Source organism: Mustela nivalis (genome assembly GCF_964662115.1).
Source record: "Mustela nivalis genome assembly, chromosome: 9".
Classification (NCBI taxonomy): domain Eukaryota; kingdom Metazoa; phylum Chordata; class Mammalia; order Carnivora; family Mustelidae; genus Mustela; species Mustela nivalis.
Window position 1 is genome coordinate 113,741,662 of NC_139028.1, and position 19,973 is coordinate 113,761,634.

A 19,973-nucleotide genomic window follows, 5' to 3' on the forward strand; every position below is an offset into this window, starting at 1 on the left:
CATTTAACAACCTGTAGTTTGTACTGAGGGAATTTAGAATACCCCTACCTTTCTACAGAAATTCCACCTCCTGGGGGGATGTGGGGGCTTTGAGAGAAGAGGCGGGGCATGGTGCTATAGCGGACTCTTTCACTTAAGGTTGCCTGGAATTCAGTTTTGGATTATGCATGTTAGTTGATGGGTGCCGTTAGGGGAAAGCCTTACCCTAATGTAGAAGTCCCCCTGCGAGTTTCCTGCACGGATCTGAAAGGCATTGTAGGCACCAGGGTAGACAGAGGTCGCTTGGATCTGGAACACATCCGCGGGCACACTGCGCTCCGAGGTGATGCTCATGTAGCGATGCACGATGGAGGAGGGCTGCTCCCGGCACAGAGGGTTGGAGGCCGGACAGAGGCAGCGACTAGAGGCCCCAAAATGGGGACACGAATGAGGTCCCAGCCCATATCCCAAATCTGGTCCCACCCTACAAACAGGGATCCCCCAAAGGATCCTCCCACTCTTGTCAGAACAGTTCGCATGGTTTACTCATGAAGGACTACAATTCCCATAGACCCTTGAGGCACCGGCCAGGCCAAACGGTGGCCTGTCTGCCGCAGAGCCCTCTGGGCGTTGCAGTTTTCAAAGCGGGGGGGGGGGGGGTGTCTGGCATCGCAATGACTCACTTGTCAGACACCTGGACGTAGGGCTCCACGCAGCGGTTGGTGTCCACGCAGCGGTAACCCCCGTGAAAGTTGACACAGGTTTGGGCCTCAGAGCACTGGTGTCCACCCGACTCACACTCATCAATGTCTGTGTCCGGGGAAAGGGGGCTGGAACCCAGATGTCGGGCCAGCAGCCCCTGATACCACCCTACCCGCCCCACTAGGGCCACCCATACCTTGGCAGAGGCGCGTGGCCAGCAGCTGATAGCCCTGCGGGCAGTGGCAGGAGAAGCGGCCAGGCTCATTGACACAGCGGTACTGGCAGAGGTAACTGGAGTAACTGCACTCATCGATATCTGAGGGACAGTGTGGATGAGGGCTCTGGACCAAGGGCAGTCCTCCCCATTCAGTCCCACCAAGGTTTATACAGAGAGCCCGGCCCTGTGTTGGGCTCGGTATGGAAAGACGGAGGGGTGGTGAGACAAAACCTTCAAAGCTCAGTACGGGGACAGAGGAGCCAAAGAAGGCTCTGCCCAGACTGCCCGGCCCCCAGAGCTCTTTGCCCCGGCACCGCCGGTCAGTCCTGAATGGAAGCACTAGAGGCTTGGCTTTAAGTCCTGACCGAGTCTGGGGAACCTCAATGTCCCTGTCAATAAAATGAGTGGGTTAGACTAGATGTGCCTTGAGGGCCCAGCCTGTGACAGTTTCCAGTAACTTGCTGAATTCCTGCAACCCACAACCAGCCTAAGCACACAGTCCCTCCCACCCACCACGAGCTCACAGGCAGGAGCCACGGGTCCTGTTCTGGGTCCCCTCATGCAGCCTAGCACCGAGCCAGGCACCAGTGGGGCCCATACAGCAGCAAAGCATAACATAAACAGGGTACCTGGATGGCTGACAAGGAGTGAGGAGTCCAGAGAGGACCCCTGGTGCCACCTCACCCTAGCTGTGTGACCTTGGCCGAGTCATTTAACTTCTCTTCATTGAAGGACTTTATACTTATGATTTTTTTTAGCAACCCTCCCCCCAAACCTCGGGGGAGACACTACTGTCCTCGTTTTGCCGAGGAAGGAAAAACTCATACTTTCATCATAGGATCACTGGCAGGATTAAACAAGGCCAAGTATGTAAGGGAAATGGGCGGCACATGGAAGGTTCTCAACAAATGGTAGTTCACTTTAAAACATTGTGGCTTGGGGCCTGATGAAGCCTGTCTTGTTATGTCCCGCCTCATCCTCAAGACAACCCACTTCACAGAAAAAAAATAGGCTCAAAAGAGTGGCGGACCCTAGTCCAGCATATGAATGCGTGTCCACTTGACTCCCAAAGAGGGGAGCACCCATATCCTTTGTCAGCCTCCCCACTGAGCTCCCGTGCTCCCTCGTGCTCCTCCCCACCCCGTGCCTTCCCCCCAACCCCACCCCAAGGCTGGGAGTTCTGGTAGGCTGGTGTGCAGGTACCGGCCAATCAGCCAGGCACAGAATACAGAGGAGGTATGTGGGTGTGGGAGAGACAGGACAGGGAGGCATCAAATGGAGGGCTGTGAAGGAGGAAAAGAAACAGAGCACGACACGGCCTGGGAGCCCCATGGAGGAACCCCACGGAGGACGGTGCGGGGAGCTCTCACCATTGCAGGAGAAGCCGTCCCGATGTAGCTCATAGCCCTGGTTGCAGCGACACAGGAAGGTCCCATAGGAATTGAAGCAGCGTTGTTCACACGGAGCCCCCATGTCACACTCGTTCACATCTGGGGGTTCAGGGGCAAAAAAAACAGGAGGGGTGGAAGCCAAGGAGCTGCCCAGAGTGCCCACTTTCCCCAGGCGGGTCAGAAAGAGAGCTCCGATGCCCCCGCCCCGCCCGGCCCAGGGATGGAGGAGCCTCGCCTGGCCCAGCCTCACCTACACAGGAGCGGTTGTTGGGTCCCAGCTGGAAGCCCGGCTCGCACTGGCAGCGGAAGGAGCCGGGCAGGTTGACACAGCGGTGCTGGCAGTAGCGGTAGCGGCACTCGTCTATATCTAGGAGGGAGGTCGGGGGAGGGGGCAGAGGGCACCGGTCAGCCAGGACTCACCCAGTCCCGTGACCAGTGATGGGAAGGCAGACGTGGCAGGGGATGAGGGCCAAGCCTGACGGTGGGGCGGCGCAGGGGGTCTGGTGCTAGGGTGAGAGCTGGGCCAAGGGCATGGGGTAGGGACTAGAGACGCTCTTTCCGGACTCACCCACACATTCAGGCCCAATCTTGCGGTAGCCGTCGGGGCAGGTGCACTGGTAGGAGCCGGGCAGGTTATGGCAATCCTGGCTGGGGCGGCAGTCGTGCAAAGCCTGGGCACACTCGTCCACGTCTGTAGGAGACACCACTCAGCCCCTGCCCAGGAGCCCGTGCACCACCCAACATGACAGACACCTCCTCACGGGGAGGACACAGATTGGGGACCGTCCGTCAGCCTGGGAGCCACCAGGAGAGGACCCTGCCCGGACTCCCAGGAGTGTGACTCCAGGGCCTGCCTCCAAGGCTCATGGCAGCCGGGGGCGGGGTCCAGATCAGGAAGAGGGGGAGGGAGCAGAAGCTGAGGAGGACAGCTCTGGCAGTGGGTCTCCAGCAACTGAGAAGGGGGCTCCAGGTGCTGGCTGGAGCAATGGGACAGGAGCTGGGATCACCGGCGACAGGCCGCACATGAAGTGAGGATCCGGAGGGCAATCTGGTTAGCCCCTGCCCGTGAGCAAGGGAGCAACTGTGGTCTGAGTCGTTAAGATGCAGTGATGCTTGGTGGGAGGACTGAAAGCCCTGGAGCCAAGGGGACCCTCACTCACCCACACAGCGCTCTTGCTCATCAGGTTCGTAGCCTGGTAGGCAGGGGTTGGGGTGTTCAGCGGGAGGCACTGGTGGTGGCGGTCCCTCGCCATGCAGGTCATTGATGACGGCGGCTGAGCGGGGCAGGCACAAGTAGCCCCCATAGTGGTTGATGCATTTCATCTCCCCCTTGCAGGCCTCAGGGATGGTCAGGCACTCGTTGACATCTGCAGAGAGGGGCCTGCTGGGCACAGCCAGTCTCTCGGGCTGGCTGCGAAGTGGGTGGCAGGCAGGAGCCCAGCTCGGCCTTCTATAAGCTGTGTGGCCCAGGCAAGGCCTTTCCTCTCTCAGCTAAGGTAGCCTGCTCAGGACCCCTCCCCGAGGCCTGCTTGCTCCCATAGGCACCCCCATACTCTTGTCCCTAAGAGGGTCTCTACTCCTCCCCAAAGCCCTGGCCCTGGCTCAGCCCGAGTGACATGCAGGCCTCTTTACCCCCACCCCACAGACACTGCCCTCCCAGGACATGATGGGACAAAGCTTGACAGGAAAGTAGTCAGAGGTATCCAAGACCCAGCGTCTCTGGCCAACTGAGGGGTGGGGGCAGGGTGTCCTGGGTTTCTCGGAGAGGGAGGGGCCTACATGGCTTCTCCACTCCTAGCTGAGCTGGCCCCCAGAGAATCAGTGCTGGCCTCTGCCAAGCCAAGCTGGGCAGAGGACAGGTCAGGGCTCCCGGATGCGGTTCTTGGAACTAAGGTGCCAATCCCTTTCCCAGTTCCTGGTGGTGGGTCAGTCCCCCAAACGTACTCACCCCGGCAGTGCTGGCTGTCGGGGTCCCACTCATAGCCATCTGTGCATTCCTACAAAGGGACCAGAGATGACCAGCAGATATCCCCAGTCCCCTTCAAATGATCGGGCCAGGATCAAGGGCCTGAGCCTGGACACCCTCCCAGCCTGCTTCAAACAATGGCCCTCAGCCGATTCACCAAGCAGGGGAGGGGAGTCTTCCCCGGCAGTAACCACCCCGGGATCCTGGTCTCTGTGGCCCTACCCAGCCCATCCCAGGCCAGCGGCCCCCCTGTCCCCACCGTGTAGCTGTCGGGCTCCTCCGAATCCTGGGGAGACGCTGCCCCCAAAAGCAGCAGCAACAGCGCCCAGAGCAGTAGTGACCCGGGGAGGCAGGAGGCGAAGGGGAGCATCCTGGGGCTGGGAGGTGGTGGTGGTGGAGGAGTAGTGGGGGAAGGGGGGGTCAGGGCGCTTCTGCCACGCACCTCCCCCACATTCCCCGTTCCAGGACTCAGAACCCTGGCCCCAGCCGCCTCCCGCTCGGGACCGGGCTTGGGGTCCCTGAGCTTCCCAGGGCCGAGGGCCCACTCCTCCCGCAGGCCGGGAATCGGGGCCCACCCGTCCCGAGCCGCCCCGCCCCCGCCCGGTCCCCCAGTGGCGCCGGCCGAGGAGCGCGGGCCTCTCGGCTCTGCGCTGACGCCGACTCCACCGAGACTGCCGCTCGCGCCCTCCCCACACGGACCGCCACTCACTTGAGCCCGCGACGCCCCCGCGGCCCGCGTCTCCGGCGGCTCGGTGGTTCGGGCAGTGCCTGCGGACAGACGGACGGGCGGACGGCGCAGCTCCCTGGACGCGCGGCCCCAGGAAGCGCCCCCCGCCCGTCCGCCCGCCCGCCCGCCGCGGCGCGGCCCACCCCGGCGCCTCCGCCCGCCCCTCGGCGGATTCCTGAGCCCGCGCCAGGGGGAGGGACCCCGACCCCCCGCTTTTCCGCCCCCGGCCAGCCGCAGGCCCCCACCCGGTCCCCCGCGGCGCTGCCCGGAGCCGCCTCCCGGCGCAGGGCCAGGGTCCCCCTAGCTCCCCATCCTGGGGGTATGGCCTTGATGCCAGGGCCCCAGACTCATCTGCGAGCCCCTAGGCCCTCACTTTGCGCACCCCACTCTATCATCCTGCGCACCTGGACCCAACCTATTCTGGGCTCCTAGAATTCCACCCTGGGCAACCACGTGTTAATGCTGGGGCCTCCACACACTCGGCGCCTCCCAGAATGTCATCCTGAGCACTTGGACCCCACCTAATCCTGGGGCTTCCAGATCCTCGCCCTCCGCCCCCCACAATCTTATTCTGCGCACCCGGACGGTCACTCTGGGACTATCGAAATTTCATTCAGGGTCCCCACACCCTCGCCCGAGGACAAGACGCTCCCAGGCCCAAAACTGTCCAACTCTCTCCCTTCTCGCCTCCATCCCTAGGGCTGTCAGCCAGGTGGTCCCTTCACTGGAAGACGGGCTTCCTCCCAACAGTCGGTCCGCGAAACTACAACAGTTTGGGAACGGGGTCCGCAGTTCCCTTTTGGCCCAGAATGAATGGAAGCCCCGGAGAAGGCAGGCAGGGCTGAGCTTGCGCGTACAGGACGCCAGGGTCGGGTGCCAGTGCCCTACCCGCCCTCCTCCCAAACGGGTCCCCACCCCCACCCCCCAACCTCGGGGTGTCTGCCTTCTCTCTCACGCAGAAGGCGCGCCTTTCGGGGAGGAGTTTGGGCGGAGTTGGCTCCCAGGAAGGGGCGGGGCCTCTCCCTGCCCACGTCTCAGGGCGGGGCCAGACGGGAAAGGGCCGCGGGTCCCGGGATCTCCTGCCTGAGGGCAGACGAAGTGCGGGAACTGCTGAGCGGTCTCTTCCGTTTCCCATCCTTGTTTATCTTTACGGTCGCCCCCAGGGCAGCTCCACCCAGGGAGAGGGTGTACTGCTGGGGGCACATGGGTCCTAAGGTCTAGCCCTTGGGGTTCAAGATAAATCCGAGAGTGCACGCCCCTCCCTCCCCAGATCCTGGGGGTCAGGGGAGCTAGGGTGCTAAAAAATAATAGCTCTTTAAAACAAAAAAGATAGTCAATAACAAGTGTTGGCGAGGATATGGCGAAATTGGAGCCCTCATACACTGTGGGTGGGAATAGTCCTCTTTGAAACAGTTTAGCAGGACCTCAAAATGTTACCGTACATGACCCAGAAATTTCACTCTTCTTTATATACCCAAGGGAAATGAAAACATATGTCCACTGGAAAAGATCCAGATACATCATTCATAGCAACACTGTTTGTAAGAAGCAAAATGTAGAAACAATCTAATGTCCATTAATTGATGAATGGATAAAAATATGGCAATGTGATGGAATATTATTCAGCCATAAAAAGGAATGAAGTACTGATGTGTGCCTAAATGAGGATGAATCTTGAAAACATTACCCTAGGTGGAAGAAGCCAGACACAAACAACGTCATATTCCACTTATAGGACACATCTAGAATAGACAAACCTAGGAGACCAATTAGATTAGTGTTTGCCAGGGGAAGGCGGGGGACTAGAGGGCGGCTCCCAATGGACATGGGGTTTCTTGTAGAGTAATGAAAATACTCTGAAATCAGATGGTGGTGAGGATTGTCCAGTTGTGCAAATACACTAAAACTACTGAATTGTATCGAGGTTTTTTTTTTTTTTTTAAATTTACTTAAGTTATCTCACATGGGGCTCAAACTCACAACCTCAAGATCACAATTGTGTGCTCTTTGAGCTCCAGTGAATTGCATACTTTTGTTTTTTTAAGAGATTTTATTTATTTACTTGAGAGAGAGAGGGGAGAGGGTCAGAGGGAGAAGCAGACTCCCTGCTGAGCAGGGAGCCCGATGTGGGACTCCATCCTGGGACTCCAGGATCATGACCTGAGCTGAAGCCACCCAGGCGCCCGAATTGTATACTTTTAAAAGGCTGAATTTTATGTCCTGTAAATTATGTTCCAAAAAAGCTGTTAATTTAAAAAAATATAGTAAAAATAATAGTTCTTGGTTGTCAAGGTGTAACCTTCCCAGGTACCAGCATGCATCTCATGAAATCCTCCTGCCAAGCCAGGGAAGGGGTGCTGTTATCACCCTGTTTCATGGGTGAAAGAGGCTGAGATTTGTCCAGGAACAGCCAGAGTGCTAAGGACAGGACCTGAACTCAAAGTCACTCTGCTTCCAAGACTCCCCGGACTCTCTGCCCAGGACCCACCATTTGAATACCTCTTCTGTGTCAGCCGGGGTCAAAGGTGCCCACAGTCGTTCCTCGCCAAAGGAATTGTTGCCACTTAGAGATGAGGTTGTGAGGCCCGGAGGGGAATGACTGGGTACACAGTTGGCAACTCCATTTTTGAGTCTTGGCACTGTCAGGCAGGAGTACACCCACCACTTGGCATTGCCTCCTTGCAGTGCTCCTCCTGACCTCCAGGACCTTGACTTTCCCTGTCCTCATCCCTTCTGCACTCAGTCTGGCCCCTCAGGCCCACCCGACCCCCTCATCCCCATTGCCATAGTGTGAGAAGAACGAGGAACAGGACGAGGCGGTGGCTGCCACTTACTGTGCCCCAGACCCTGAACTTTCCTACTGAAAACCCGTGACAACCCAGGCACCTGGGTGGTTCAGATAGTTAAGCATCTGCCTTTGGCTCAGGTCATGATCCCAGGATCGAGCCCCATGCTGTCTCCTAGCTCAGCGGGGAGCCTGCTTCTCCTTTTCTCTCTGCCCCCGGCTCCCCCTACTTGTGCTGTCAAATAAATAAAAAAATCATAAAAAAAAAAAACCTAAACAAAACAAAACAACCATGACAACCAATTGTGAGGTCTACAAACACACATCAAGGCTGCTCCGGACTCAGGGCTGGCCTGGGTGCTGTGGACGCAGGTGCGTCAGATGCGTCTACTGTGGCTGAGACGCAGAAACCAAGTGGGCAGAGGCACAGAAGGGGCTCGAGGGGCCACAGGTTCCACCAGAGGACAGGGAGCAGGGTAGGCTTCTTGGAGGATGACCCTTGAACTGATTAGGAGTGCTTCCCCCAGGGAGCAATGACTGCCCTTCAGCCCCACCCAGGGTTAGAGGCCTGAGGGCCCCCATAGCCCCTGGACTTCACGACACTGACAGCCACACATGGCAACTGCTCACTTTGGATCTGTCTATTCCTGTTTCCTTAAGGACTGACTGATTCATCTCGGTATCACTAGACTTGCCCAGGACAGGGCGGGCAGACGGGCTCTGCTGACTGAAGAACAAGGCATAGTGGGCAACAGGTGGGCTGAGGGCGGTAGAGGACAAAAGCCTAAAGGCCGGAGGCAGATCTTGTGATCCAGGGGTCCACCTCCCTCTCGCAACCTGGTTTCTCCGTGGCGGTTTCTCCAGCTCCGCCCTCTCAGCCCCTCCAGCTTGGTTAGCACAGCTTCCTGCTCCCCGCACTCTCTCGCCTACAGCACAATGGCCTACACCATGGCACCAACCGTCTACCTCTCCTGTCTCCTGGCCCTGTTGGTGGCAGGCCTGGCTCAACACATCAAGGACTCCCTCTGGCAGAAGGTAAGTGCCACTCTCCATGCTTCCTACGCTCCTCCCTCTGCAAGGCTCCCACCTGGGGCTCACCCTCTCAGAAACAACTGGCTTTATTCCCATTTCTCAGAGAGAGCAACTGAGGCTGGAGAGGGGACTGACATGATGCCATGGGGCCCGAGCTAACACAGGGGGACAGAGCAGGCTGAGCAACTGGTCCCCTAGCCCGAGCCCTGAAAGGCTGGAAGGCAAGGTCTGGTTCCAGCAATGACTCCTCCACCTGCTCTCTACCAACCACCCCCCCACCGTCCCCTTGGTTCCTTCTCAGGACCTAGATCCCAACATGCTGAAGCTGGAACAGGTCTTCGAGTTGTTCCGCGCCCAGTACAACCGGAGTTACTCAAACCCCAAAGGTATCCCAGGGCATGTACTTGCCCAGTTTACCCCCTCCCCTTCTCCCATTTAATAGATGAGGAAACCAAGATTCAGGGTGGGGAATGGGCTGGGCCAAAGCCATTCAGCAAGACAACTGGCAGGGCTAGGGGTATCCTCCCTGGTTTCCTAAATGCACAGAGGGCCATGATCATTCTTTGCTATGAAGTTGGAGGGCAGGAAGCACCTGCTGGGGTCTACCCCAGTCCCAGAGAATCGCCCACTTCCACAGCCATTTTCTTGTCACTCCACGCAGCAGGCCAACTACCGTCTACTCATGAGTTCATTCAGAAACACCAAAGATACTCCTCTTGTCCTCAAGCTGGGGACTCACTCTCCATATCCATGAGGTCCCAGCCCTGCTCCTGCCTTCTGGGTCTCATATTCATGGTGGGGGTGGGTGGGTCTGGGCGGAAGTTCCAGCCCAGGCTGCCCATGCCATGGACCCATAACCCCCTCTCCTTCCCCACCTTCATCAAGTTCCAGCTCAGACCCTGCCGTCAGAGGTGTGGGGCAGGTGTGGGAGGGGGCAGAGGACGACCTGGCAGGAAGCCAGTCTGACCACCTTTCCCTTCTGAGTCACTCTGCCTTCAGACCCTTTACTTGTCTTCCATGTGGGTGGGCAAAGATGTCCCCTTAACTGCCTCTGGGGAAAACCCAACCCTAGAGGGGCTGGGGAGCCACTTCCTTGGCCCAGTTGTCTGCAGCGGGGCCTGCAGTGGCCACAAGAAAGGAGCCAGTGTTCACCTGGGTGGGTGTGAGTGGGAGGGTGCTCAGCCAGCAGCCACTTCCTGCCTCTGGGGGCTTGGGAGGCTGCCGAGAACCATCACCTTTTGCTCCAGAGTATGCTCGTCGCCTGGAGATCTTTGCACACAACCTGGCCCAGGCTCAGAAGATGGAGGCAGAAGACTTGGCCACGGCCGAGTTCGGGATGACTCCATTCAGTGACCTCACAGGTATTGGATGCTTCCTGGACCCTAGGTGGTAGGTGGGTAGGCAGAGACTTCTCCGGGGATACTGGCTGATGCACAGGGCTGAACTTCAGCTTTCACTTCCCAGAGAGAGGGACTCTGAGGACCAGAGGCCTGCTGGCTTGCCCCAAATCACAAAAGCAGGGTCTGAGTCCTAGTCCAGCTCAGGGTGGAGGCAGCAAGTGCAGGGGGATGTGTCCCAGGGAGAAACTTGGCTTCTCTCTGGGCCTTGATACCCTCTTAGGCGCCTGCCTCCCTGGGTGTTATGGGGACTCAAATAACCCCGAGTGTGGATGGCTGGAGTGTGAAAGGCACCGTATGGGGGAAAGGGGTCAACACTGTGACCCTGGTGGCCCTGTCCAACCCCCAGAGGAGGAGTTTGAGCAGCTCCATGGGCACCAGAAGATAACACCTGGAGAGACTCCTGCTGTGGGCAGAAAAGTGGGGTCTGAAGTGGTGATGGAGTCCGTACCCCCTAGCTGCGACTGGCGCAAGTTGAAGGGCGTCAAGTCACCCATCAAGGAGCAGGTATCTACCCCCATCTGGCCCAGTCTAGCCTCTGTGGCACGGGAGCTGGGGGTTGCAGGGGTGAGGGGAGAGGCCCGGACACCTCCCCACTGGCCCCCTCCCGGCTAGGGAAACTGCAACTGCTGCTGGGCCATGGCCGCTGCGGGCAACATCGAGGCCCTGTGGAGCATCAGATACAACCAGTCTGTGCAGGTCTCCGTGCAGGGTATGGCTGAAAGAGGGGGGCATGTGATGGGGGGGGGAGAATGGGGGGTGCAGTGAGCCCACGCCATCCTTTCTTGCGCCAGAGCTGCTCGACTGCAACCGCTGCGGGGACGGCTGCAAGGGTGGCTTCGTCTGGGACGCGTTCGTAACGGTCCTCAACAACAGTGAGTGCCTCTCTAGGCAGCTTTTGGGGGCAGAGGTGGGGCTGGCGGGGGAGGGATGTTCAGGCCCTGAGCCTCCGCCCTGGCCTTGCTTATCTCCAGGTGGGCTGGCCAGCGAAAAGGACTACCCATTCCGGGGGAGCCTCAAACGCCATAAGTGTCTGGCCAGTAACTACAAGAAGGTGGCCTGGATCCAGGACTTCATCATGCTGCAGAACAATGAGCAGAGTGCGGCGGGGGGGCGGGGGGGGGGACGACGTGGGCAGGCCTGGGGGCAGGATGACAGGGACGGACAGACAGACCAGGATAGAGGCAAAAAGACTGGGCTAGAGACCGAGATGGAGGCACAGAGTGGTGGGGGTGGGGGAGAACCAAGAGCCAAGAGCAGGGGGCACACGGGAAGCAGGGCCTAATGGCACCTTCTGCCCCTCAGCGATGGCCGACTACCTGGCCACCCATGGCCCCATCACCGTGACCATCAACATGAAGCTACTGCAGGTGGGAGAGGGTCAGGAGGGGGGGAGGGGCACCTAGGGGAGGTGGCCCCAGACTGAGCTCCTCTGCCTTTGCAGCAATACAAGAAGGGTGTGATTAAGGCCACACCCGCCACCTGTGACCCCTACCTTGTGAACCATTCTGTCCTGCTTGTGGGTTTTGGGAAGACCAACTCAACGGAGAGGAGGAGGGCAAAGGGAGGCCACTTCTGGCCTCATCCTCACCGCCCAATCCCATACTGGATTCTGAAGAACTCCTGGGGTGCTGAATGGGGTGAGGAGGTGAGTGTGATCTTCCCGAGGGGACAGGGCGGGTCAGGCCTCTCCCCTACTTCTGGCCCCATGTCCCCTTGACTTCCTAGGGCTATTTCCGGCTGCATCGTGGGAGTAATACATGCGGCATCACCAAGTACCCGCTCACAGCCCGCGTGGACCTACAGGGGAAGAAGGCCCCAGTGTCCTGCCCCCGCTGAGCTTGTGCCGCCGAGCCTCAGCCCTCTCCCACCATGCCCGCTGCCTCCTCGTTGGTCCCAGCAAAGGCTTTTGCCCATCCTCCTGATCTTGCTATGGCTTGAATAAACCAAGATGAGCTCCTTCCCTTGCACGTGAACTCAGCTGGGGTGGGGAAATGGGTTGGCAGAGCACAGACACCCCACACTCTGACACATCTTAGGCTCTGTGGGGCCCCCCGTCCCCAAGCATCCCTATGCACAGTCACCGGGATGCTCAGAAACAGGTGTGCGTGCGCCCAGGCACACTCCTGTGCACAGGCTCCTCCAAAGTCGTGGCAGCTTTATTGTCAGTTCGGGCAGGGCGGCGGGAGGGAACCTCAGTCATGATAGAGGCGCAGGAGGCAGCCACGGAGGGTGCCCATGTAGCGGTCCCAAAGGGCCTGGTGCCTGCAACGTGAACAGTGACAGTGGCCATCACCTGAGTCCCCAACCACGGATGCTGCTCCAAGAGCTTCATACACCTAAGCACTCCCTCCCTCCTCACACTGTTCTTACGCTCATTATCCTCCCATTCTACGGGGGGAAACAGGTGTGGAGAGGTTCAGGACCCTGACCAAGGTCAGGTCCCAGTCTCTAAGTGGGGTGGTCCACACAGAGACTTCCACCCCGAGGGCAAAAGACAGAACCCTGAGTTTGTAGGAGGGCTAGGCCCTGGCAAGAGGCTGGCTACAGCAAGGCCAAGCTGGAAAGGAAGCCTGGGCTCTCTCACCGGAAGCCATCCAGGGAGTGGACGGACGCCGAATACTGATTCAAGAAGAGCCGCACGTCACTCAGTGGCCAGTGGTCAGAACGGCAGGGTTCCACGAACTGTGGGCCCAAGGAAAAATCTAGTATCAGTACAGTCCAGGGACAGGCCAGGCTGGGGATCAGAGGGCAGCAGGCAGGACAGCTCACCTTCTCCACGAGGTCCACAAACAGGTCTCGGACATCCTTATTGTGGGTCAGCTTGGCAGCCACATTCACCAGTCCCCGGGACAGATTCTGTGGGGCAGATAGCCTGGAAGTTCTGCCTTCTGTCCCAGAGGCTGCAGGCTGAGCCCAGAGGCTGGAGGAGGGGGCAGGGCCCTCCCCAAATCAACCTCCCTCCCTCAAGCCAACAACTCCCCCAGTTTGTTCCCTGCTGCCCAAGGTGGGTAGGGGGAGGAGCAGGGCTACCCGCCGTTCAATCTCCAGCATGAGCAGAGCTGGGGACAGTGCAGTGAGGTTGAAGATATCCAAGGGACAGAGGCCGGATTGGGCCACAGACCTTGAAGTTGGCTTCCATCTCAGAGAATACACCAAGCTTTCCCCGAAGGGCAGTACACACCAGGCTGCAGGGAGACAGGGTAAGTCTGGAGATGCCTGGGCCCCCACTCGCGCCCCGGCCCGAGGACCCTCCAGGGTCACCTCTTGTGTAGGTCCAGAAGGTCCTTGTCAGCCACAAGCATTTTGAGCTCCTTCAAGTCCTGGAGAAACTCCTTGTCTAGATCCACGTCCATGTCATCCACCTGGGAGTCTGGGGAAGGCCAGCAAGGGAATTGGGGTAGGGATAAAAACGTCTCCAGTGATGTCCCAAGCCTTCCACGCCTGCCCCCTAAGCACACCCCCGGAAGTGTCAGAAGGGCGGAGTCACTTGCCCCAGGCCACAAATCAGTGGCGGGCACTCTGTCTGCAGATGAGCTGTGCAGGGGGGACATGGGACTAGGAGTAGCAATGTCTGCATAAAGAAGAAAGGTCGCTGGAAACCGGGGCCTGCAGGAGAAACTGCTGGTGGGGACGCAGGCCCTGGGAAGGTGGGGAGGTGTCCGGGCAGCTGGGTGAGTGGGGGCCTCACCGACGGCTCCGAGGGTCCAGTTCTGGATCATGAGCTCAGCACAGTAGGCAAAGTCGCCAAAGCTCAGATACTGCAGTTTTTTCTTCCCTGTCTCGAAGCGGTTGTTGGCAAAGAAGACGATGGCAGCGTAGTCCCTGCAAAGATGGGAGAGTGGGCCTGTCAGGGTTTCAAATTCCTTTTTCAGGAGCAGCTCGCACCGGTGACATTGGCCTGGGCATCTGATTTCTGGCCTGTCTCTGTCCCAGCTCACTATGCGATGTGCTTCAAGCCACTTCTCTCTGGGCCTCCCTGTATGTGTACAGAGGTGGTTTCATCCCAGGTCTCCTAAGGGTGGGGGAGACCTAAGGATAAGTTACCATTTACCGAGCCCTTCCTAAGCCCCAGGGGCTACACCACAGGCTTTACATGCGACAGCCCCCTGATCCAAAGCACAGACCGGGAATAGGAGAGCCACTGCCCAGTACAGCCAGGGGGTCAAGTGGGTGGGGGTGGGGAAGGTGGACCTGCCTGGTGGCCCAAGGAAGGAGCGAGCAGGAAGGGGAGATGGCTGGCTTCTTGGCCGGCCCCTCACCTGGCCAACCGGTCAGACAGGAGGAAGTGTTGCTGAATGTTGTCCACCAAGGAGCCCCGCATCTCTTCCACCACCTTGAAGACTCGTTTAAAGTTGTCAAACTGCAGGGCAGTTAGGGGAGGAGGGAGGGAGGACTGGTCAGAGGCAGGTCATCTGATAAAGCGATTACTGAACATCCCTCCCTCACCTATGCATCTAACCAGTCAACAGATGCTGACTTAGTGCGTAGTATTCTTTTTTTTTTTTTTTTTTAAAGATTTTATTCATCCATTTGACAGACAGAGATCACAAGTAGGCAGAGAGGCAGGCAGAGAGAGAGGAAGGAAGCAGGCTCCCTTCTGAGCAGAGAGAGAGCCCGATGCGGGACTCAATCACAAGACCCCCGGATCATGACCTGAGCCGAAGGGAGAGGCTTTAACCTAAGCCACCCAGGCGCCCGAGCATGTGGTATTCTTAAGTAAACTATTAACTGCTAATACCTGTTATCGATTCAAGCATCTTGCTCTGGATAAATGTTTACTCACTCTTACCTCTGAATTCCTCTTATTTTATATCATGCTTTCCAGCCCTTCATGAGCTCATGCTGGAACTGACCCTCCTGGCTAAGATCCAGGAAGTAAAAAAAAAAAAAAAAAAAAAAAGAGCAAATGCTAAGCTATACAGAAGGAGTACACAAAAGACAGAGAGAAAAAATAGTAAAGGCCCAGAAAGGTTGCTTCTGCCTTCTGGGCCACCAAAAAGCCTTGTGGAGAATGTCCAATCTGACCCTCTGCTTTGTATTTCAAGGGGGCAGATGAGACGAAAAATAGTATACCCTCCAGCGCGGAGTGGCAGGAACAAAAAGAAAGCCAGGGGCTGGAGAAATATAAGCTGAGAAGGCTGGCAAGAGACCAGATCACAGAAGAGCATGACAGTCAAGGCCAAGAGGTGTGGCTACTATCCAGGATGGAGTGGGAAAGCCAATTAAAGTTTACGAGGAGGGGAAAGCTGTGGTCGGATCTGAACTTCTGAAAGAGCAGCTCCCGCCAGGGAGTAGGAGATGCTTTGGAAGAGCAAAACAAGGGACAAGAGACTGGGTATGAAGCCCCTGCCACTGTCAGACGTGGGAAAGGAGAATGGAGCTGTGGCAACGACCAAAGGGTTGGAGTGAAGACAGGGGATGTTGTGTTGGGGGACAGGGAGCAGTGCCCACTTGTCTCCGGCAGCTCTTGAGGGTGATGCCTGTTTTGGTGCTGATGTCGTCCAGGTCTTTCTTGGTGCCCTTGGACAGCTTCTTGCCCAGGACCTCCCGCACAAAGGCCTCGTCAAAAGCATAGTACCTGCGTGGAGGCAGAGGACACCACTGACTTCTACATAGGAGGGAAACGGGGGGAGGGGGGTTCCAGCAGGACCTAGGTTTGGCCCCTCCCAGTCACAACTTTCTCAGACCGTGTGTAATTACGTCCCATCCCAACCCGGGCCTCGGTTTCGCCCTGCGAAATGGGTATATGGTCAGACAGGTTGGCGTCCCACCTCTCGATGAGCAGCGCCTGTCGGGAGGGCGGGATCTGGAAGATGAGCTGGTGCAACAGCTTAGGCGGTGCGTGCAGCAGGCGCTCGAGCATGTGGAAAGTACGGTAATGGTCCATGGTGTCGCTCTGCAGCACCGCTGCCGTGGCGCCCGTCTGCTCCAGGATTCCCGAGCGCACCCTCAGGGCCACCGCGTCGCTCACTGGGGAGTGGGCGCTAGCTTTAAGCCCCGCTCCGCGAACCCCCAGGCCCTCGGGGGATCCCAAGTCCGACTCCTACTAAACATCCCTCACCCCTGCCCACTTCCCCAAACGACCCGAGTCCTGGCCCCGCCCCCTCTCCCATCCCAAACAACCGCTCCTCCTGACCTGCCCCTCAGACGGCCCCCCACACACCCGAGTAACCATCCAGCCAGAGGCGATACACGTCCTCGTCGATGAGGGTCGTGTTCCCCACGAAGATGTCCAGCTCGCTGGTCATGGCGACGCCCGGACCCGGGCGCAGCGGCAGCGCCCCGTTCGGAGCGAGCACTGCCCGGGCCGGGCGCGCCGCCTGCAGGCTACTTCCGGGAGCGCCGAGATTCGGCTCCGGGCACCCGGAGCCAGAGGTGGACCACTTCCGGGACAGAGAGGGTAGGGGCAGAAGCGGCGAAGAGGAGTAGCCCCTCCTCCTAGCGGGAGGGGCAATCCCAGGCTCCTTGTTCCCGCCCCCCCACCACCCTCTCGGCCCGGTAGTCCTACCAACCCTCACTTCCATCCTGGCCCAGTCTGCAGGAAGACTTCGGAAGTCGGGGCCGATGGACAGTCTCCCCTGCGCCGGCAACCTTCCCCTACACTTCTTTCTGGCTTTTCTCCTACTTTTTCATCCCTACTTTGATGTGTATCTTAAATGTAGGGGTTACACAGGTCTCTATCCTAAATCTTTTCTCTGCAAAAAATATGTTTGACTTAATCTCCAAGGGCCCTTGCTGGGAGCCCCTCACTCCATTCTGCGGCTGAGAACCTCATCTGGGCGTAGGGCACCTGCTCCCATGGTTTTAACTCCCTCACTCCCTAACTCCTCCCCCCACCCTCCCCGCACTAATAATGACCTCTCTTACTCTGCAGCTCAGAGCTCTGGAGTTCACGTCAGGAGGACTGCCTAGATGCTCCTCTTCCTACGCTGTCTACCCTACAGGCCCCTCAAAAGCTAGACAGCCCTCTTTCCAATCTGTTTCTTTCCTGCGTTCCTATCTCAGTGACAGTCCCAACATTCACCCAGTTCTCAGACCAGAACCCTGGACTTTCTCCCGGAGTCCTCATTCTTCACGTTCAGTTCTGCTGATTTGCCTCCTGAATATTTCTAGGATGTTTTGTCCTCTCCACCCCTACTGGCACTGTCCCAGCCCAGTCCTGCAGAGCTCTACCTTGCCCATTGACACAGTGTTCTTACTTATCTCTCTGCCTACATCTCTTCCCCATGATCCATCCGACACAGAGCAGCCTGAATAATTATTTTAATGCACGTTTTAAAATGATACTCCTCTGCTTAAAATCCTACTGGCCTGTGGCAACGCTCCAGCCAACTACCTTTTTAGCTTCCTTCCCTCCCTTTAGCATTTTCTCCACACAGCTACCTTTCGGAAACATCCAGCTACTTTCAACGTCCCTAAAGCAGCTAGGCCCCCAGCATCTTTCACCGTGCTATTCCTGCTCCCTGAACTAGCTTTCTCTTTATTTGGCAATGCTTTATATGTCTTTCGGGGCCCCTCGGATTACCACCCCTTTGGGGAAACCTTTTTTGGGGGGTGGAGCTCCCTCAGATCATGCCTATTCCTCATTTACTTCTGGTTTTACACAGCCTGTTTCCCCCACTAAATTACGACCCCATTTGGGCCTGGGTGGCTCAGTCGGTTAAACCTCTGCCTTCGGCTTAGGTCATGATCTCAGAGGTCCTGGGATTGAGTCCTGGATCAGGCTCCCTGCTTAGCGGGGAGTCTGCTTCTCTCTCTCCCTTTCCCCCTCCCCTGCTCATGCTCTCTTTGTCTCTCACCCGTTCTCAAATAAATAAATAAATAAATAAATAAATAAAATCTTAAGAAAAATAAATTACGACCCCTTGAGGAAAGGATCAGAATCTTAGTCAAGTTTATTTCTGTCTGGGCTTTGCACACAATAAAAGTTTATTGAATAAATGAATCCCTATATGCACCTCCCCCCAGGGCAGGAAACGTTCCAACAGCGTGTAGGCTGATGATGAGTCAGGCACGTTTGGGCTCAGAGTTCCGAAAGGCTGGGAGCGATGTTCATTGAGCCGAGAATCTCCAGTATGAACTAAGTTAGGAAAGTTGGTAACGAGAACCGTCTGGGTTCCGTCGGGGAGTGGGCATGAGTCTGTGGCCGACGTCGGAGTCTTGGTTCTCAGGAGCTGAGAGGCCTAGGCGAGAGCTCGAGGCAGTTTGAACTGGGAAGTACCAAGCGCCTAGTTTGGGGTTCGCGGAGGGTAGTGGCGCTCAGACCCCCGGCGCAAGAGGGTCTGTAACTCCGCGGTCTGGAGTGGGCGGGGAAGGGGAGCTCCCTTTCTCTGTATTCTGCGCTTAAATCCCGCCCCTTTCCGGGGAGCCTTCCGTGGATTGGCTGTCCTTCCTAACGTCACACGGCCCCGCCCCGGCGCGCGCCCCGCCGCGTGCCCACCCCCGGGCGGCTGCTGCAGCCTACGCTACACAGGCGCTGCCTGCCGCCCGCGGAGCCGGAGCTCAACCGCGAGAGCGCAGAGCTCGACGTGGGCTCCTGGGCCGCGGCGGCGGGCAGGCGATGCTCCAGAGGCCTGAGCAGCCATGGAGGCCGAGGCGGGCGGCCTGGAGGAGCTGACGGACGAGGAGATGGCGGCGCTGGGCAAGGAAGAGCTGGTGCGGCGCCTGCGGCGAGAGGAGGCGGCGCGTCTGGCGGCTCTGGTGCAGCGCGGCCGCCTCATGCAGGAGGTGAATCGGCAGCTCCAGGGTCACCTGGGCGAGATCCGCGAGCTCAAGCAGCTCAACCGGCGCTTACAGGCCGAGAACCGTGAGCTGCGCGACCTCTGCTGCTTCCTGGACTCCGAGCGCCAGCGCGGGCGGCGCGCCGCACGCCAGTGGCAGCTCTTCGGGACCCAAGCATCCCGAGCTGTGCGCGAGGACTTGGGCGGTTGTTGGCAGAAGCTGGCCGAGCTGGAGGGCCGCCAGGAGGAGCTGCTGCGGGAGAACCTGGCGCTTAAGGAGCTCTGCCTGGCTCTCGGCGAGGAGTGGGGCCCCCGAGGCGGCCCCGGCGGCGCTGGGGGCTCAGGCGCCGGGCCGACACCCGAGCTCGCCTTGCCTCCCTGCGGGCCCCGCGACCTGGGCGATGGAAGCTCCAGCACCGGCAGCGTGGGCAGTCCCGACCAGTTGCCCCTCGCCTGCTCCCCAGATGACTGAGCGCTCAGCTTCCTTCACGTCGACGCCCGACCAGACTGCTTCCCAAGCGCCGGGACTGCGGTGGACCTCGGGACCTGGACGCCGTGCCGCCTGCGTACGAGGGGCCGCTGGCATGGATTTGGAAACTCTGGCACTAAGGAGGGCCCCTCGCTTTCGCTGGTGGGGCAGCAGGGGAACTGGAGGCTGGAGCGGAGGGACTTGCTGGGGGCGGGGTGGGGGCTAATAAACTGGAACGGAAGCAGAGCCCGTGGCCTGGGCAGCGTCTGTTTGGGACTCGCCGGGGTGGGAACGAGGGCGGGGACGTTGAGACAGGGTACCAGTGCCATCTGGAGGGGCTGCAGAACTAAGGCGGCTGACTACCCCAAGACCTCAAGCCTGGGGCGGGGTGTGGGACCGTGGTGAGCCCCTGGCTCCCCCCATTAGGCCTCGGGACAGGCCGTGATCCGGCCCCTGAAGTGGCTCCAGCTCCCTTCCCGGCTCCTTCCTGTCCAAGACAATGGGGCAGGAAGCAGGTGTTGGGGGCCTAGAACCCAGTCTGCAGCCTCCCCCGAGGCTGGAAGGGGCGTAACAGCGCCCTCCTAT

At 58.6% G+C, this 19,973-nt stretch overlaps 5 protein-coding genes across 9 annotated transcripts in view; 3 read left to right on the forward strand and 2 right to left on the reverse strand.

Moving 5' to 3' along the window:
* Positions 1-968, forward strand: part of MUS81 (MUS81 structure-specific endonuclease subunit) — a 9,917-nt gene extending 8,949 nt beyond the window's left edge. Inside the window, exon 16 of the transcript XR_014316247.1 lies at positions 866-968. The gene's annotated coding sequence lies outside the window, so the exon portion shown is untranslated. The remainder of the gene's footprint in view (positions 1-865) is intronic.
* EFEMP2 (EGF containing fibulin extracellular matrix protein 2) overlaps positions 1-5,122 on the reverse strand; it is a 6,104-nt gene extending 982 nt beyond the window's left edge. Inside the window, exons 1-10 of the mRNA XM_082748545.1 lie at positions 4,965-5,122; positions 4,515-4,632; positions 4,238-4,286; positions 3,450-3,656; positions 2,858-2,980; positions 2,540-2,656; positions 2,269-2,388; positions 878-997; positions 663-789; positions 205-400 (exon numbers count right to left, since the gene is read on the reverse strand). Of these exons, the coding sequence (XP_082604671.1) occupies positions 205-400; positions 663-789; positions 878-997; positions 2,269-2,388; positions 2,540-2,656; positions 2,858-2,980; positions 3,450-3,656; positions 4,238-4,286; positions 4,515-4,625 (1,170 nt within the window). The 5' untranslated portion in view covers positions 4,626-4,632; positions 4,965-5,122. The remainder of the gene's footprint in view (positions 1-204; positions 401-662; positions 790-877; positions 998-2,268; positions 2,389-2,539; positions 2,657-2,857; positions 2,981-3,449; positions 3,657-4,237; positions 4,287-4,514; positions 4,633-4,964) is intronic.
* A 2,052-nt stretch (positions 5,123-7,174) lies between these two features.
* CTSW (cathepsin W) lies at positions 7,175-12,156 on the forward strand. Of its 4 annotated transcripts, none has more exons than XM_082748534.1 (11): positions 8,017-8,139; positions 8,700-8,802; positions 9,101-9,185; positions 10,047-10,160; positions 10,546-10,703; positions 10,812-10,908; positions 10,991-11,071; positions 11,171-11,296; positions 11,502-11,566; positions 11,641-11,844; positions 11,925-12,156. In XM_082748534.1, exons 1-11 carry the CDS (start codon positions 8,060-8,062, stop codon positions 12,033-12,035), a joined length of 1,224 nt encoding a protein of 407 aa, XP_082604660.1. In that variant the 5' UTR covers positions 8,017-8,059; the 3' UTR covers positions 12,036-12,156. The 4 variants fall into 4 exon arrangements, with proteins under 4 accessions (XP_082604658.1, XP_082604660.1, XP_082604659.1 ...); XM_082748533.1 differs by having other exon boundaries at positions 8,118-8,243; XM_082748532.1 differs by having other exon boundaries at positions 7,175-8,139; positions 10,991-11,296.
* Positions 12,157-12,339: 183 nt separating this feature from the next.
* FIBP (FGF1 intracellular binding protein) lies at positions 12,340-16,591 on the reverse strand. Its single transcript, XM_082748546.1, has 10 exons — positions 16,363-16,591; positions 15,971-16,169; positions 15,651-15,777; positions 14,459-14,559; positions 13,888-14,021; positions 13,461-13,569; positions 13,321-13,384; positions 12,969-13,055; positions 12,784-12,881; positions 12,340-12,461 (listed from the first exon to the last, which is right to left on the reverse strand). The coding sequence occupies exons 1-10, from the start codon at positions 16,445-16,447 to the stop codon at positions 12,392-12,394; spliced, it is 1,074 nt and encodes a 357-aa protein (XP_082604672.1). The 5' UTR covers positions 16,448-16,591; the 3' UTR covers positions 12,340-12,391.
* Positions 16,592-18,612: 2,021 nt separating this feature from the next.
* Positions 18,613-19,634, forward strand: CCDC85B (coiled-coil domain containing 85B). 2 transcript variants are annotated; one of them, XM_082748573.1, is made up of 2 exons: positions 18,613-18,854; positions 19,010-19,333. In XM_082748573.1, the coding sequence occupies exons 1-2, from the start codon at positions 18,783-18,785 to the stop codon at positions 19,193-19,195; spliced, it is 258 nt and encodes an 85-aa protein (XP_082604699.1). In that variant the 5' UTR covers positions 18,613-18,782; the 3' UTR covers positions 19,196-19,333. The 2 variants fall into 2 exon arrangements, with proteins under 2 accessions (XP_082604699.1, XP_082604698.1); XM_082748572.1 differs by having other exon boundaries at positions 18,630-19,634.
* The last annotated feature ends 339 nt before the right edge of the window (positions 19,635-19,973 follow it).

Coding starts and splice junctions, on each gene's coding strand:
- FIBP (XM_082748546.1), bottom strand. CDS start 16,447: ATGACCAGCGAGCTGGACATCTTCGTGGGGAACACGACCCTCATCGAC. Junction 14,560..15,650: donor TCAAGAGCTGCCGGAGACAA/GTGGGCACTGCT, acceptor ACTGCCCTGCAG/TTTGACAACTTTAAACGAGT. Junction 12,462..12,783: donor CACTCCCTGGATGGCTTCCG/GTGAGAGAGCCC, acceptor TTCACGTTGCAG/GCACCAGGCCCTTTGGGACC.
- CCDC85B (XM_082748572.1), top strand. CDS start 18,783: ATGGAGGCCGAGGCGGGCGGCCTGGAGGAGCTGACGGACGAGGAGATG.
- CTSW (XM_082748531.1), top strand. CDS start 8,149: ATGCGTCTACTGTGGCTGAGACGCAGAAACCAAGTGGGCAGAGGCACA. Junction 10,161..10,545: donor TCCATTCAGTGACCTCACAG/GTATTGGATGCT, acceptor TCCAACCCCCAG/AGGAGGAGTTTGAGCAGCTC. Junction 10,909..10,990: donor TGTGCAGGTCTCCGTGCAGG/GTATGGCTGAAA, acceptor TTCTTGCGCCAG/AGCTGCTCGACTGCAACCGC.